At 38.7% G+C, this 18,707-nt stretch overlaps 1 protein-coding gene across 1 annotated transcript in view; it reads right to left on the bottom strand.

Moving 5' to 3' along the window:
- gtdc1 (glycosyltransferase-like domain containing 1) overlaps window positions 1-18,707 on the bottom strand; it is a 49,072-nt gene that overhangs the window by 8,350 nt on the left and 22,015 nt on the right. The window contains exons 4-7 of the mRNA XM_049594363.1: window positions 15,544-15,717; window positions 7,215-7,310; window positions 6,909-7,025; window positions 1,480-1,589 (exon numbers count right to left, since the gene is read on the bottom strand). Coding sequence (XP_049450320.1) covers window positions 1,480-1,589; window positions 6,909-7,025; window positions 7,215-7,310; window positions 15,544-15,717 — 497 coding nt within the window. The remainder of the gene's footprint in view (window positions 1-1,479; window positions 1,590-6,908; window positions 7,026-7,214; window positions 7,311-15,543; window positions 15,718-18,707) is intronic.

Raw genomic sequence — 18,707 nt, 5'->3', positions numbered from 1 at the left:
CCATGAGCTTCAAGAGGTAGTCACCTGAAATGGTTTCCACTTCACAGGTGTGCCTTATCAGGGTTAATTAGTGGAATTTCTTGCTTTATCAATGGGGTTGGGACCATCAGTTGTGTTGTGCAGAAGTCAGGTTAATACACAGCTGACAGCCCTATTGGACAACTGTTAAAATTCATATTATGGCAAGAACCAATCAGCTAACTAAAGAAAAACCAGTGGCCATCATTACTTTAAGAAATGAAGGTCAGTCAGTCCGCAAAATTGCAAAAACTTTAAATGTGTCCCCAAGTGGAGTCGCAAAAACCATCAAGCGCTACAACCACACTGGCACACATGAGGACCGACCCAGGAAAGGAAGACCAAGAGTCACCTCTGCTTCTGAGGATAAGTTCATCCGAGTCACCAGCCTCAGAAATCGCAAGTTAACAGCAGCTCAGATCAGAGACCAGATGAATGCCACACAGAGTTTTAGCAGCAGACCCATCTCTAGAACAACTGTTAAGAGGAGACTGCGCGAATCAGGCCTTCATGGTCAAATAGCTGCTAGGAAACCACTGCTAAGGAGAGGCAACAAGCAGAAGAGATTTGTTTGGGCCAAGAAACACAAGGAATGGACATTAGACCAGTGGAAATCTGTGCTTTGGACTGATGAGTCCAAATTTGAGATCTTTGGTTCCAACCGCCGTGTCTTTGTGAGATGCAGAAAAGGTGAACGGATGGATTCCACATGCCTGGTTCCCACTGTGAAGCATGGAGGAGGAGGTGTGATGGTGTGGGGGTGTTTTGCTGGTGACACTGTTGGGGATTTATTCAAAATTGAAGGCACACTGAACCAGCATGGCTACCACAGCATCCTGCAGCGACATGCCATCCCATCCGGTTTGCGTTTAGTTGGACGATCATTTATTTTTCAACAGGACAATGACCCCAAACACACCTCCAGGCTGTGTAAGGGCTATTTGACCAAGAAGGAGAGTGATGGAGTGCTGCGGCAGATGACCTGGCCTCCACAGTCACCGGACCTGAACCCAATGGAGATGGTTTGGGGTGAGCTGGACCGCAGAGTGAAGGCAAAGGGGCCAACAAGTGCTAAACACCTCTGGGAACTCCTTCAAGACTGTTGGAAAACCATTTCAGGTGACTACCTCTTGAAGCTCATGGAGAGAATGCCAAGAGTGTGCAAAGCAGTAATCAGAGCAAAGGGTGGCTATTTTGAAGAAACTAGAATATAAAACATGTTTTCAGTTATTTCACCTTTTTTGTTAAGTACATAACTCCACATGTGTTCATTCATAGTTTTGATGCCTTCAGTGAGAATCTACAATGTAAATAGTCATGAAAATAAAGAAAATGCATTGAATGAGAAGGTGTGTCCAAACTTTTGGCCTGTACTGTATATATATATATATATAAATATATGTTTTTACTTTGACATGTGCATGTTTAATTTGTGTGTTATAAATGTGTGTGTGTTTGTACCTGGCACATCAGTGAAAGTCTCTCCGAGCACCGACAGGTGAAAGTCGACTTGTCTCTCCTTCAGTTTGATCAGAGTGGAGAAGAACAGGTCAGGGTCCTTATCATGCTCCCTGCAGACAGACAGACAGACAGAATGACATACAAACAGACAGGTAAAAACAAATTTGAATTCCAAACAATTTTGGGTGAAGTCTGTAGAACTTTAATTAAACACTTGGTAAATTTTAGTAGAACAAATTTGGGTTAAACTAACTTTTATGTAATTTTTATAAACCTTTAATAAAATACTAAGTAGAATTTTATAAAAACAAATTTGAATTAAACCGAATTTTGGGTGAATTTTGTAAAACTGGGATTAAATTTTAGTGAGAACAAATCGATTTAAACCAAATTTTGGGTAAAATTTTTAAACTGTAATTAATTACTTGGTAAATTTAGAAAGAACAAATTTGGTTTAAACCAAAATTGGGGTGAATTTTGTAAAACTTTAAATAAATACTTGGTAAATTTTAGTAAGAACAAATCTGGTAAAATGTGGGCTCTTTAAGTTCCAGGTGATGCTTAAGAGCTCTCAGTAACACATCTAATGCAATCTAATAAAATAAATGAATTTTTAAAAAAATTGAAGGAATTTTGTTTTTGCTAACAAATTTGTCACATTTACATTTATACACCTGATTTAAGTCCTTTAACATTTCCATATTTTCCAGGTGATGTTGAACCACCATCAATGAAACTAAATTCTTCCTGCACATTTTTCACATTAAAAGTATTCCAGCCTTGTTATTATTGGCAAGCTTTTAATGTGAAGAATCTACAGGAAGCGTTGAGTTCTGTTGACGTTAAACAAAAAGGTGGAATAACTGGACTGAATATGTGGATGAAACATGATTCATGTGTGACATGATGACAAATCAGGAGAACGAGTTACAGGTGACTATGTTTGTCTTTATTAGAAATCTAAGTTGGTGTTTTATTTTCTCCTCTTTTCATTTCTTCTTCACGTTTTTCTTCAGATGTTCCCTGCCTGTTTGTTGTCTTGTCTTTGGGTTTACAAGGCGCCTAGTTGGTGGTCTGATCCAACAATACAGCCCATGCTGTCTCCACATTAGTGTTGTTATTACAGTACAACATATATAATGTCATAATGTGAGCAGAGACGCTGTGAAGGTCAAACAGTCGTTTGCAGCAGCAGCAGCAGCAGCAGCAGCTCCTCCTCGGTGGATTTCCTGAGGTGAAGTATTACTGAACAGATTATTTCTTCTCATTTGCAGCTCTCAGCTTCTTGCCTCCCTCCGGACTCAAAGATAATTCCCTCATTTCCACAAAACCTTTTTAACTCCTTCTGTGAGGAGCGACCCCTCTATTCCCTCTGATACAGGAGAGGACAAAGACTAGGAGATAACACCACAGCTCCCATCACCTCCCCTCGGCTCCTCACCCTCCTCACCCCTCTGACAGGAGAAAAGAGTGATAATTAATGTGTCAGTATCTCATTCAGAAACAGGAAACACTCACGAATATGAGAAATACATTAAAAACAATAAAGACGATTAGTCGATTCATTGATTAGAAATTAATCTGAAACTATCCTGATAATCGACTATCCCGTTAATTCAGACTTTTTTAACCTTTTTTGAAAACATCATTTTCAGTTTTTCTGTCTTTTATTTCTCTGTAAACTGAAACTCTTCGCTTTAGTGAAGATTAGAACTTAATAAAGGAGGATTCACCACAGAGTGTTGGACTGGAGCTGTTCCTAATAAACTGAAAATTATTTTATCTTCACTTTGAATCCTGAAAATTTAAGTTTGTATCAAAATTTTTCGGCTGCAACTGACAATTTGTTTCACTGTCTGTTAATATGAAAATTATTTTCTTTACTGACTGACCTTGTAGTAAAATAATGTTAATAATGTTTGTTTCTCAGAGTCAGAGGAGATGTCTTCACATGTTTTGTTCTGATTTCAGGATATTTATTTTTTCTTTGTCGTAATAACAATAAATTGATTAATGTCACAGCTCATCCGGGGTAAAAAACATTTTGTATGTGTGTTTATTTTATTTTATTTGTTCACATTTTATTCTTAAAAACACCATCAAGCCTCCCACTCTGTGCTCCTTTACCTCCATCACCATCATCACCTGATCTCAGAGGTGCATCCACATAAAGTGGGGTGAGGAGTGAAAGCAGGTGAAGTGTGGAGGACTGAGCATGCTCAGCAGAGAGCTCATTAATTAAAGAAAGAAACAGTGATGGTCTCATTTACAGATGAGTCATTAAATATTCTGCTTCATGTTAAACCCAAGACGAGCTTTTTAAAATTCAAATATTATTTACTGAGACTCACAATGTGACTCTGAAACCTACAAACTGGAGTCTCATTAACACACAGAGGGGCGCTTTACTGTGAAAATACTACACTTCACTGTGAAAATATCACACTCAACTGTGAAAATACCACGCTTTACTGTGGAAATATCTGTACAATAAACACTTTACTGTGAAAATACCACACTTTACTGTGAAAATATCTGTATGATGAACACTTTACTGTTAAAATACTGCATTTTACTGTGAAAATACCACGCTTTACTGTGAAAATATCTGTATGATGAACACTTTACTGTTAAAATACTGCATTTTACTGTGAAAATACCACGCTTTACTGTGAAAATATCTGTATGATGAACACTTTACTGTTAAAATACTGCACTTTACTGTGAAAATGATGAAACTTTACTGTTAAAATACTGTACTTTACTGTGAAAATATCTGTTAGATGAACACTTGACTATGAAAATACTAAGCTTTACTTTGAAAATAGTGTACTTTACTGTGAAAATATCTGTATGATGAACAGTGTTGGGCTCGTTACTCAAAAAATGTAATCTATTATTTATTACTAATTACCCTTTTTAAAAGTAATATCATTACTTTACTTATTACTCCCATCTTAAAATAACTAGTAACTTATGTAATATATTACTTTCCCAGTACACCCCTGTGTGAATCTCGGTCATTTATTTTCCAGTGTTCCTATTTTCTATTTTCAATTTCACAACATGGCTGATCTGCATGAAATGAATGAAATCTGAAAACGGTTTATATATACACATATATACATTTTACTGCAGCAGTGTATTAAGTGGTTGTTATATTAAAAAACGCACCGGTATTCCACCCGATTTTGGAAGTGTAGCGCTGTTGACAAAGTCACGTTTCAGTTTGCTTTAATCATTATAGTGGAAACGTCGCCACACAGCCACTACATGGCAGCATAAGTCAAGTTATAGGCCAAAGTAGGTAAACTGACCACTGAAACTGACTGAGATTTATGCACATGTGCGCAGGTGAAAAATAAATAGACGGTGCTCTCTACGATGACGGACGGTATCACGCTTTTATTTTATCTCTGTGAATGTAGTTTATTATTGAACATGAACCACCTTGGTGCACGACACTGATTATTGCAGCTGCGTAGGATGTCACACTCAACAAGCGCCCAACCCCCTAGACGCCGTTGAAATAAGACAGGTAGTGGTGCTCACTGCTCACAATAGTATTGGAATATCAGCTGTTTTTTTTAATTTATTTATTTATTTATTTAAAGAGGACAGCGCACATTAAACATACATTACTGTAGATGTGCCAGTGTTAGCCAAAGGCTAGTTTCCAACCGTAGTCCTCCGGCATGGTGTTAAGAGCCATTAAAACATACAAGGGTCATAATACATAATAAAAAACAAAACAGAACAGAACAGAAAACAGGGACATAGGTAAGATACAATTTAAAGTAAGAATACTACTATCAAGACACTAACAAAGGGACAATCAATACAATACTACCAAGACAGATAAAACAGACAGTTATACATAACAAAAACCATTATATGCGGTGCACTTAAAAACAAGATGAACTGTCAGGGATGAGCAATTGAGATGAAGGTGCAGCAATGCAAAGACCAGAGCAGGGTTTCTTGTTGGAGTTGTGCTAAAATGGATTGAGAAACACAACGAAACCATGGATATAAAGTGCTACAGCGCTCATGGAAAGTGCTGCAGTGCTCTGCTTATAGAGATTGTTGTCAGATTGTTGGGTTAGTTGTCAGATGTGAGTAAATGGAATGGAAGTGCAGCAATGCAAAGACCAGAACACAGGTTATTGTTGGAAGTTATGCAAATTGAGATAAGAAGAAGTAGTACATATCTAAAGTGCTACAGTGCTAAAGTGACTTGAGAAGAGGTAGTACCTTGTAAAGTGTTGCAGTGCTTCTTTCCCATTGTAACGCAGTAGCGAGCTTTCTGGGGGGTAAGTAACTGTAATATTATTACTCAAATTTGAATAACTCGCTACACCCCTTGTTACTGGGAAAAGCAGTATTATTACTGTAACGCGTAATAATAACGCATGATGATGAACATTTTACTGTTAAAATACTGCACTTTACTGTGAAAATACTGACATAACAAACATTATATTTATTTAATATACACTGAATAAAATATACTTCGCTGTAAAGAGTCTATGCAGTATGTGATGAAATGTGATATTCAGTTAATAAAAAGATTAACGTCAGAGTTCCATGTAAAAATAACTGAAATAACAGAGTTGTGTTTGTTGTTGATGTTTTGTGGCTCAGAGCAACAGGACATCAGTCCTCTGATCCCCCGTCCCCCCTCCCACCCTGCAGGCTCCGGTGCTGCAGCATCTTCACCTGAAACAGCTGTTCACCTCCCCCCTCCTCACCCCCTCCTCCCCCCTCCAGCAGCAATAAGACGAGCTGTAATCTGAGGATCCAGGCCACACACAGATTAAAACACAAACCAGACGAGGAGCTTCAATCACAGATTAACAGAACATCCTCATTTCTGACAGAATAAAAGCAATAATCCATCTGTGTTTTTCTCAGTTCAGAGCAGATTACAGGACGGCTGCTTCAGTTACTGATACCACAGAAGAAGAACAACACAAACACACCGCTGGCATCCAGTAATCTCATTTTCAGAGCTGAGGTCAGATTTATCAAACTGACGGAGGTGACAGGAAGTGACATTTATACTGTTTCACTCTGAGATTAATGGTGCAAGCTCACACATCCAGCTTTACTTTTATAATACCTTTTTTTTTTTTATAAAATAACTTGTTCAGAATATAATTACTGTTTTAGTATACAAATTTAATTTAGTAAATAATGATGATATTTTCTTGTAAACTACAAAATTATTTCATATCACGGTTTATAACTTACAACTTTTACTTTTATATTGTGACTTTTTTTTACTGTAAATTAAAACTTTGATAATATCATGACCTGATAATTGACACTGTTCATATTTTCTGCTGAATAGTGACTTTATTTTCAGATTAATTTTTAAGGTAAATAAATGAGAGTATTTTAGAGTCTTCAGACTGACTGTAACTCACCACCTGTGAGGCCAGACAATGTGCAGAGGTTTCACCTGGTCTTCACTACCTGGTCTCTGATCTGTTCTGGGATCAGATCTGGACTCATGTGGATCCTCCTGCTGCTGATCTTCACTCCTGTCAGGTGTTATTACAACATTAATTATTTTAACATGCTGCAGACAGTAATTTAACATCCCATAATGAGGAGAAAAAGATTAATAACAGATATTTTAGTTTTATGACATTAATACTGAAACATACATAAAGTTTGTTGTATTTATAGTAGTATTTGTACACAGTATTTACAGTAAAGATTGTTGTCACCTTTGAGTCTGCTGCTGGTCATTCTGCGGTATGATGATGTCATCACCATGAGATGGCTCTGCTGGCCTACGGAGGAGTTTGTGTTTGGGCAGCAGCCTGATAAACAAACAAACAACAGAAACATTTTTACAAAGTGAACACATGAAGACAACTGTCCAACAGGCTCCTGAACCCCTCACCACCACTGACAGACACCATGACAGCTCCCCAAAAGTGAAGCTAAAACATCTGGATCGCCCCCTGGTGGCTGGCTACAGTATGGGTCATAAACCCGCCCCCTCCGTGTTAAACTCAAAATTCACGTCAAAGAAGTTTCTGTCAGTTCAGAAGTTTTTATCACACTGATGTTTATCAGAGTTATTTGATGCTACAAAAGGGGGCGTGACATTGTGACTGACGGCTGACTGTGACAATCAACCAATTAATGGCGCTGCTTGCTATCAGGTCGGGCCAACAGAACTGAGTCAGGCAGGGTCTGTGGGCAGGGCTCCAAAAGTCCATGAATCAAAAGAGGCATGGTGGACGGTCTCTAGTGTGACATATAACATGTGTTATAAACAATAACAATGGCATCACATGTCAACGACAACCATGTGCCGCCTCTGTTGTATGGTGGCTGATTTCATTGTCTGCTTGGAGGGTAAGGAGCTCCTGGACCTCAATGTTTTCACTATTCTTTGAGTTAGCTGCTAACTGCTAACAGCTGCTTTTTAATGGTTGGTCAAACTCATAACACATCATCAAAATGTCACACCTGTCCTGTCTATACATCGTCCTGCTGACTGTCCCTTTATGGACATTCTCTGAGTTAGCCGCTAACTGCTAACAGCTACTTTTTCTAGTACTTTTTCAGCTACTTTATCTCCTGCAATGGATCGCACACATAACATGTTGTCAAAATGTCACTCCTTTACTGTCCATGATCCGTCCTGCCGACTGTCCCTTTATGCAGATATCATTTCGGCAGTGTTACGACCTCCGCTGCCGGCTACAAGGTGAGACAACTCTGTCCCACACTCTGAGATCTTACCATTAATAAAGAACGGCGAGGCAGCGTAATGGCGTGACTTTTCTGCCTTGAACAGGCACAAAAAACACAAAACAAACATTGTCACACAGCAATACATATCAGAGCTACGTTATGTCGACAGCTTCAGATTAAAAAATGTGGTAACGTTCCATTACGTAAAGATCATCCGAGGAGAATTACTGCAACAACTAAAGTTCATGACTCTTGCAGGTTTTCCAGGACCGTGGGAACGTTTTGATGTTTTTTTAATGTCATAGAGGAAAAGTAGTTCCAGTAGAGAGCTCAGAGTGATGCGGCTCTGAGCCCTGAGGCCTGGAGCTGACCTGCGATCAGCCGCCTCACACTGATGGCGGGGGATGGGGAGATGAACGGTGTCCCAGCAGGTCATTACAGCACATTAACATCCACATTAGAGTCAAACCAAACGCTGCCAGAGTCCACTGTGTGTCCACCGATGGTCACGTGACCTGAGGACAGTCAAACTGTCTTCCTGCTGTTGTTTTGTGAACACGAGATGATGTAACGCTCATATGGAGGGAAACTGTGACATCAGGACGGTGGGATTATTTTCAGACCACAGAAGAAGAAGCATCTGTTGTAAATCTGTAAAAACCTGCTGGATTCATCTGCAGGTTCAGATGGGACACAAAGTCCCACAATCCCCTCATCATCATCTTCATCATCACACCCACTGTAACCTGCTGGTCATGATGGGCGGGGTTCATCTGATCTGACCAATCAGCAGTTACCAAGATCATTAGGAGCAAACGTTTATTTGCTCTCAACCTGCTGCTCTCTGAGAACATTCCATTATTCTAATAAACTGACAACAGATGATCTACAGGGTACAACAATAAGAAATGTTTTATGAGTTTGTTACAGCACAGAAAAATGTGTCACTAACCACTTAGACACATGTAAATGATATAAAAAAAAAATCACCAAGTATATAATATTAGGTTTTTAAAGCATTAAAAAATGAACAGTATCCACCTGATTCCTGAGGACACTACTGTAGAAATTATTATGGATGAAAGTTCCAGTGTGATAGCAGGAAGCGGTCACACTGACTGTCTGACTGAGAATTTTCCTAGTCCACCAACAGTCATCATTTGGGGCTATTAGTCGACTAGAGAAAGAATAGTATCAGTAACATTGTTAACTGAGACCTCCTGTATCTACCTGATGATGATGATGATGATGATGATGTAAAGTCATGAGACAATAAGTTCCCCTAATCACAGGTTTTATCTGAAGGGATACAAACAGCTGGCGGCCACCTTCCTCCTGTCTGACTCCACCTTCACTGCACCACTGTACTGTACTGGAGGTGGAGCTCAACGTACTGTAGGTGGAGGGTGGAGGGGCGGTGGGGTTGTGGGGGGTGTTTGTCGGTGGCTGCTGTGCCAGAATCGACCACAATTGGCTCCATATGTGTGTTTGAAGTAACTGTGATGAAGAGGAGCGAATTCAGGATCAAACCAGAGCCTGTGATTTGTCCTTAATGCCCCACACACACACACACACACACACACACACACACACACACAGTCTCTGGCTGCTGTTCAGCTGTGACATCATGATGAAGTGTTTTCAGGAGGGAAACTGTAACGAGTCCAGAGACACACACTCAAACAAACATCAGGATTATAAAGGTGACTCTTCCTCTTCTATCAGTCTCAATCAATCAGCTGATCACTGATCAATACCTCTGCATTGCTCTGTAGAACACCACAGACCAGTGATGTCACCATACCTACATTTTCACTTGGATAGTTAACAAATCAGAAACATAAAATCCACAGAGGCTGATCACGTTCTGTTACACATCACACTCACACAGAGTATAAATACATTTACAATGAAATATTAATTATTATTGCACTTTAATCACACACATATATCAGGGTAAACTGGTAATCTATGGTTTTATTTACTGGGTCACATGTTCATATATTATGCATTATAGACCATATTATTCTATGAATAGACCCAAAACAACAAACTATGATTCTGCCAAACTACACGTTCCCACAGAAACCCGATAACATTATTTTATCCAGGGACGTTACGTTCACTAAATTTAAGAGTTCCTTCGTTACTGGCTGTTCTGTCTGACACTACAGAGCCACCACAGCTTACAAGTGACATGTAGTTTAAAATCAATAAAACTGCAGTTCCTCTAATGCCCACTAGAGGCCAGCTCCAAGAGCGAGTCAGTCCCCACAGACCGCCATGTTGAACTGCAGCAATAAACATGTTCACATTAGGGGTGTAACGATCCATCATCTGGATCAATTCAGTGATCAACGATCCAGTATCATCGATGCAAAGTGAAAACATCAATCCATATGATCATCTTTAGGTTTCACTTTATTCTGAAAGTCCGTGTCACTGTCCGACAGCGTCAGGCAGACTGCAAACAGCTGAGAGTAAGACCATGAGGATAACGTAATTTACTCAGGAATAAATCAGCAGAGTGGAAATATTTTGGATTTTGGAAAAAAAGGGGTCAACAGACAGAGAACATGCCGTATGTAAACAATGCTGTTATGAGATAAAACACGACGTAACGTTTAGGGATGCGCGAGATTAGACGTATAAACGATCAAATGTCTGCCCCCTCGCTAATCGGCACCAGAAATATTAGTCAATTAAATCTATTAGTGTTTTATTCATGCACAAGGCAACTTAACTGTCATGCAGCGGCCCGCCACTAGTGTGTGCTACAGAGCCGTCAGACAGCAGTCCCCCTCCCCGCGGTAATGCTCGGGTAGACTGGAGTTTTAAAACATTACGTCGGAAATTGGAGCAATGTCCTCTCACAAAACCAGTGCAGTTTGGCAGTACTTTGATCTAGAAAATGAATTCAGCAGCAATTGATCTTTTTGAGATGTTTTATTGTTTGTTAACTTTAGGTGAGTTGTTGTCAGATAATGTGCAGGTTTACATTCATACTGCATGCAGCAACATGCCTCTCATTTCAGCTGAAATTTAATTATAATTTAGATTTTGTTTTATTAACTTTCAAGTGAATTGCTATAATTTCTGTCAGATAATCTGCAAGGTTCAATGTGCCCCACATTTCAGAGGCTGTGTTTTTGTTTTAGTGGTTAACTTTTGACTGAGTTGCCGTCATGTTCACGTTCATACCACACGGCACAAAGTGTCTCATACTTCAGCGGCATTTAAAATCCAACATGGTTGTTGAAGATTGTGATTAAAGGCTTCGAAGGGCTCTTAATGCACACAAGATTTCAACAGTGAGTAAGAAAAATAATAACGCCACAGGTAATTTGTTAAGCTGTGAGTAGAGGAAAATAAGCCCACTAGCCGCTAAGCTAATTTATGCAATAAACATGCTAAAGCTAACAGTGGGTCACTAGCAAAAAAGTGTTGTTTTGTCTCTCTCTGGTGGATGGTGCCACCTCTGCCTTATTTAGAGCCAGTAAAAACCCTGCAGACCTGATCTGAATTAATGAGGACCATAAAATCTGACCCAAAGAAACTTATTCCAACAATGAGTCATTCTTTATGTACAGATCAGAGACCTGCTGCTAACTGGACCCACTGAGACCGAATATACCTTAGATCCAGCTCTAAGTCACCAGGAACCACATGGAACGAGACCTCTAAGGCTGTAAAAACAAAAAAATGTTGGACCTGAAACAGACGTGAGGACAGTCAGACCTGATCTGACAGAAACCTGAGGAAAATGAGACCAAAAGGGAGCCAGGACCTGGTCCTACACAGACCCATGATTAGAAGAACGGATCCGAAAGAGACACGAGAAAACTAGTCCCAATTATAACTTGTCTATAGAGACACGACTTGCTGAAATAAAAGAGGTCTGTACCTGGACCAGGACACCCTCAGGTCCCAGACCAGCTCTCAGTACCCAGGACCCATAAAGAGATCCATCCATCATTATCAAAGTGGTCTGAATCAGATCAGTTTCAGGGCGACTGCAGAAACAAACCTCCGACCAGGATGAATCAGATTGACTCTGCGGCACCTGACGACCAGCAGAACCTCGACAGCTGCACAAAGAGCGACACCAGGCCGCTCGCAGCACAGAAGGAGAAAACAATCAGACACCTGCTGATCACGTGGTGTCCACATTGATCTGGTTCGACTCGCAGAGTCGGCCGTGATGGATGTGATGTCTTTGTGTCCCGCCGCAGGTCTCTGCTGGCTCAGGTCAATCACTATTAAATTACAAAAGTCCACCACTCAAAGGCCGATTGATAGATGGAAACCACAAACACACCGACCACAAAGAGGCCAAAGACGAGGCCAAAGAGCCCTCAGTGCATTCACACACACACCAGACTCCCTCCACAAAGGACCCGCTTTTCTTTTGTTTTCTTCTTTTAGACCAGCGTCTTCATGAATCTGCCTCAGTGTGACGACACAGGACGAACTGATCTGCAGAGCAAACTTGGATTTGACTCTAAGGAGCATTTTAAAACATCAAGACTGAAATTACGAGAATAACTGGAGAGGACGAGGTTATCTGAGGAAAACTGGAGTCTGAAAATCACAGCTGCAAACACTGGAAAAGCCTTCAAATATAAAATGTTACAATGATCATTTTTGTATCTGTATTTTTTTAAATGTCAGATTAAAGTTTTTGGTTGACATGTTGAAAGCAGCTGAAGTATAAGAAATGAATGAAGGTGAATCTAAATTAATGTATATAGGTGAAACTTTGCTTAAAAATAATATTTAGGTAACAAAGGAGTGAATTTATAACTAAAAAAATCAATTGACATTATTCAATATTTCAATGTTATAATTTCAGTGGTGTTTAAATTTCAATATCAAATGTTCAGTGGCTGTTAAAATTCAAATATTTATGTCTCTTATTTGCTTCCATACTGGTGTCAGGGTATCTGATGTCTCAGAGTTGTAGTTTTATATCACAATACATTTTATATCTTTGAGTGTTGGACTGTTGGTCAAACAAAATAAGATTTGAAGATGTCACTTTAGTTATGACAATATTTTAGTTTTATTTACTGACATTTTCTAGAAATAAGGTTAATCAGCTGCAGTTCGCAGGCTGGACTCAGTATTTGTCCTTTTCTTCAGACTGGTTCTGATGCAGAATTTAACCAGTACATTAATCCATACTGACAGTAATCACTAGTTTCAGTTTTGTATCAAAACTAAGCAGGAATAACCAGTTTATATTTGACAGATTATTAACTGTAACTGCTGCGTTCAAAAGGGAACTGAAAGAAGAAGACACTTGTTTAGGTTTGGTGTTTCCCTCTGGGCCGGTGCGGTTTCTTCAGCATGAATCCTCCTCCATGTGAACGCATTAATACCTCCTCCCCCACCTCCTTCTCCCCCACCTCCTCCTCCCCCGCGTTTGTTTCTGTGAGCGTTTTATATTTTCAAAGAGCCGGACGGAGCAGTGTTTAGTAGAAGGACCGCGGGCGTGTGGAGGGATTGTCGGCCATGCATATCATCACTTACTTACACTCTGTGAGTTTGCTTTGGATCAAACACATTAGCATGTGAAAATGAGCTGAGAAACACTGGAGGGGAGAGGCCGAGTCATCCTGCAGCTCACTGCCACCGATACTACCACACAACACACCATATATATATACTGTACATATACAGAGAGGGGGGAAGTACTAATACACAGAGATTAAACATTATATACAGACATGTTCCTAACATTAACAGCAAATACACGGAATAAAATCTCTTTAAACTGAAATCTGAAAACTCTTCTTTTTTCATCTATCTTGTTTAGAGCTGCAGTAACAGGTGCACTAATATTTAACTATTATTTTGAATATCACAATATACTGAATGTGATGCGGGTCATGAAAACAGCATATTCCCGTTAAATATTCCAAATAAGGCCTTTAGACTAAACATCACATCCACTATTACCTTGTTAATGTTAACTTACTGGCATTTTGAATAGGTGTTGTGCTAAATCTTACAGTAAATGTTATTAACTGCCAGTAGATTAACATGCTAATGTTAGGAGGCTAACATGTTAAGCTTAAATGGTAAACATGGTAAAAAGCTAACACAACAAATATTAAAAAAAATATGGTAAACATCACATACACCATTACTATGCTAAGTTTTAATTAACTGCCAGTACATTAACATGCTAATGTTAGTATGCTAACACCAATGATGGCGAACATGGTTAACAAACTAACACAAGTATTCAAACGATTAAAGTATACATCACATACACTGTCACTATGCTAACACACTAAGCTAAGATAGTGAACATAGTAACAAGCTAGCACACCAAATGTTACAAAAGGTAAACATCACATACACCGTTAATATGCTAATGTTAGCTTATTATCAAAAAGGTATTATGCTTAAATTTTAGAGTAAATGTTTTTAATAAACTGCCAGTACATTAACATGCTAATAAGCAGGCGAGAAAGGCAACATATTGAAACACCAGCATGCTAATGTTAGCTTTCTGGGCGGAAACATGCTAAATCTACATGTTAAAACTCCAATATGTTTAATGTAAGACATAAAGTTAAAGCACCGTGTTAAACATTGTGTGTTTAAGCTCTGAATATCATAAATAAATCAAAAATAAAATTTATTATTAATTTAACTGATTTTAAACTGAAAACTGGAACATGTCAAGCTCTCAGACTTCATGTAACACAGACTGTCAGCTGTAAAGACAATAAAGTTTAAATATAACACACCACCATCATGTAACTGCTTTCATCTCCTCTGAGAGAAAAACTCATTTTTTACTGAACTGAATAGTACAACAAAACCCCACCAGCACTGTGATGGTGGGCTCCCAGCATAACCAGTGAACCCTGTTAGACTGACTTTGTCACTTTGATGTGTGCAAACAGCTGCTGTTCATTTAAACTGTAACAGAGAACAGACTGTGTGAGCTGATCTCAGACATGCTGATCTGAAGCACACAGACACTAGTAATAATCCACAATCTTTAGATTTAGAGCCAGAACGGATCAATATCTTAAACATCTGTTTAACGACAGTGATTGACAGGTGGAAGTCAGTAAGCATCAAGATGGCTAACATCAGCAGAGTCTCTGCACCAAAATCAGCGACTAGCAGACGCATAAGAATGATGAGTGTAGTTTGCATATTTTATTTGATTTTGTTTTGTGTTAGCTTGTCACTGACTGACACTGTGTCAGCATCAGTGAAACATTTAATAATATCTGTTACAGTGTTACAGTGCGTTCACCTTGGTTTGATTATGTCAAAGTGTCAAGGTTTACAGACAGACGGACATGATGCGATGACACTGACCTGCAGACATCAGGGAACTGGACCGGGTAGTGCAGAACCACACACTTGGGCCGGATGAGCAGGTCCAGGTCTTTGGGTCTGTGGTCTGGGATCTTCTTCATGAAGGAAGAGATGGAGGACAGGAAGGAGTCCATGTTGAAGACGGAGTTAAACACCACCACGTCCGACACCAGGCTGTCCACACAGGAGATAAAACATCTGATCAGCTAACAGTAAAAAAGACATCAGCAGTGTCCTAAATTAACTTTTTGACTCACCAGCCAAGGATATTTTTTACAGGCCAAAATAAATGCCTTCAAGTGTAACATATACATTTGTAATTAAAAGCCTGGTATGAATAGTTTGATTGTGTTTGCAGTTTTTTTAATTTCTAAATAATTAGTGCCATAACTTGGCAGGTGTTAATTTCGGACCCTGTGAATTAGGTAACAGTGCAATAAGTTAACTAACAATACAACAAGTTCATTAACAGTACAAAACATGAACTAAAGTTACAACAAATTAACCAATGTTACAACAAGTTTGCTAAAATTACGACTAGTTAACCAATGTTACAACAAGTTTGCTAACATTACGACAAGTTAACTAATGCTACAACTGTAATGATGTTTCAACAAGTTTGCTACCCATACATCAAATTAACTAAAGGTGCAACAAGTTAGCTAAAGGTGGGTTAAGTTAGCTAATGGTACAGAAGTTAGTTATAAGTACAAAAGTCAAATAAAATACCAATGAATCCACTAATGTTACAAGTTAACTATTGCAACAACAAGTTAGCTAACAGGACAAAAAGTCAAACTTATGTAACAAGTTATCTCATGTTACGCCATTTAACTAATGTTACAAGTTAACCAACGTCACAACAAGTTATCTACCGGTATGTCACTAACTGTAGGAGAAGTTGGCTAATGTTACAACAAGTTAGCTAACTGTATGACATGTTTGCCACCATGTACAGAAATTAGTTAATGGTACAAGTCAACAAACGTAACAACAAGTCAACTAATGTTAAAAGTTGGCTAACGTTCATGTTACAACAAGTTAGCTAACTGTATGACAAGTTTGCCACCAGTACAGAAATTGGTTAACGGTACAACAAGTCAACTAATGTAACAACAAGTCAACTAATGTTAAAAGTTGGCTAACGCTAATGTCACAACAAGTTTGCCAACAGTATGACAAGTTAACTTATGTGACAAGTAAGCTAATGGTACAACAAGTTAACTAACAGTACAATAAGTAAACTAACAGTACAAAAACTTAGCTACAGGTGTGACAAGTTAGCTAACAGTGCAACAAGTTCACTTATGGTACAGGTTAGCTAAAGTTACAACAAGTTAACTGACAGTATAGAATGTTAGCTAATGTAACAACAAGTTAACTAATAATGCAATAAGTTAACAATTGTCACAACAACTTAACTTACAGTACAGCAAGTTAGCTAATGGTACAACAGGTTACCTGAGGTAACAACAAGTTAACTGACAGTAATGTTACAAGTTAGTTAACAGTACAAAAAGTTAACTGATGGTCCAACAAGCTAGCTAACAGTAAAACAAGTTGGCTAATGGTACAATACAGTTAGCCAAATGTTCAAGTTGATTTATTAAAAAGACCGATTTGTAGTAGAGTTGCAATGATTAGTAGATTGCCAAAAAGTTATATGAAACAATTTTAATAATGACTTTATCATTTCTGTCAACATTCTTGATCTCTAAAATCTGTTTTATTTAAGAAGTATGACCCAGACACAAACTGAGCGTAACGTTTCACAAAAATGTAAAAATTCTCTGGTGGACAAACTAACTAACTAAATGAGCTCCAACCTTGTGAGATATTTTTAATATTCATGGATCAGCTGATTAATATATGTGAGAAGCTGATATCAGCTGATGTATCAGCCTGTATGATTCTGTTACAGCTCTAATAAGCTGAACTGTATCCTTCAGACTGCAGGTTTTATTTAATGTTATTTTGATATATACAACGGTGACGCACTGAGCTGCAGAGGAGGCTGATGTATGTTTTATTCTAATTGAAATGAGTGAAGTCATGTGGCTTCGATCCAATCAGAGTCTCTTAATGATCAGCTGTTATTTAATGCTGCAGTAACGACATTAGACGACTCTGACTTATTGACATGCTGCCCTGCAGATCAACAACCATCACTCTTCTGCTTGTTACTGTGAGATGGCTGATTAATGACAACTAGACCCACTTCAATTACACACAGCCTCATGTCACGCTGCCTAATTAACCAATCATGTCAGAGCAGCTCGTTAACCAATCACGTGCAGCCTGACAAGCTTGTTAGGACAAAATGTTACAGCTGAGAAGAACAAACAAACAGTGCTCAGGTTTAGAGACATTTTATAGCTGGTTATTTAAAGATTGATGAGGCACTTATGTATTATTAAAGCACTTATGATGAATACACACCAAACTTTAACTCTATAGACTCTGGTGGTTGTCAGGAGCTTATCTCTATAAAAAAATTATCTGCATATGAATGAAAAATCTGTAGGCGGCGGGACAAGATTTTGGTGTTGGAAGTGTTCTGGTTTCTGTCTATAGGCTGAGTAAGGTGGGATTTATACTTGTGTATCAGCTCTATGCAGACCCTACCTTGTGATTATTTATACTTGTGCAGTGGTGTATTTGTGTCACTCTGAGGTTATACCTCTAAAAGACTAGCTGATGGTGGGGTTTCTGTAAAGTGCTGTAAACTTTATTTGATTCAACACACTGATTAAACGCAGATTAAACACACATTAAACATGGCTTAATAGAGACAATTTCAAACAAGTACACAAATCAGCTTCACTATAACTCACAGCATTCACAGACAAACACTTGTCTTTATCTGGACACATTTTCCCCACGAATACAACGTGCTAATGTTATTAGCACAGGTCTATGGCATTTTACATTGTATAAATTAGCCTAGCAGCTAGCGGACTTTTCCTCTACTCATATGACGCCAGGGACAACAGAAGGTAATGTTACAAAATTCGGCTCCATTACAGCTCACAAGGTTCACTGACAAAACAACCGTCTTATACTGAACATATCTTCCAAAGAAAAATAACGTTTTAACGTTATTAGCACAAGCCTATGGCATCTTATATTGTATAAATTAGCCTAGCAACAAGTGGAGATTTCCT

The sequence above is a fragment of the Epinephelus fuscoguttatus genome, linkage group LG13 (assembly GCF_011397635.1).
Source record: "Epinephelus fuscoguttatus linkage group LG13, E.fuscoguttatus.final_Chr_v1".
Classification (NCBI taxonomy): Eukaryota; Metazoa; Chordata; class Actinopteri; order Perciformes; family Serranidae; genus Epinephelus; species Epinephelus fuscoguttatus.
The sequence above is the reverse complement of the archived record's forward strand: the minus strand, read 5'-3'. Positions and strand labels throughout refer to the sequence as shown.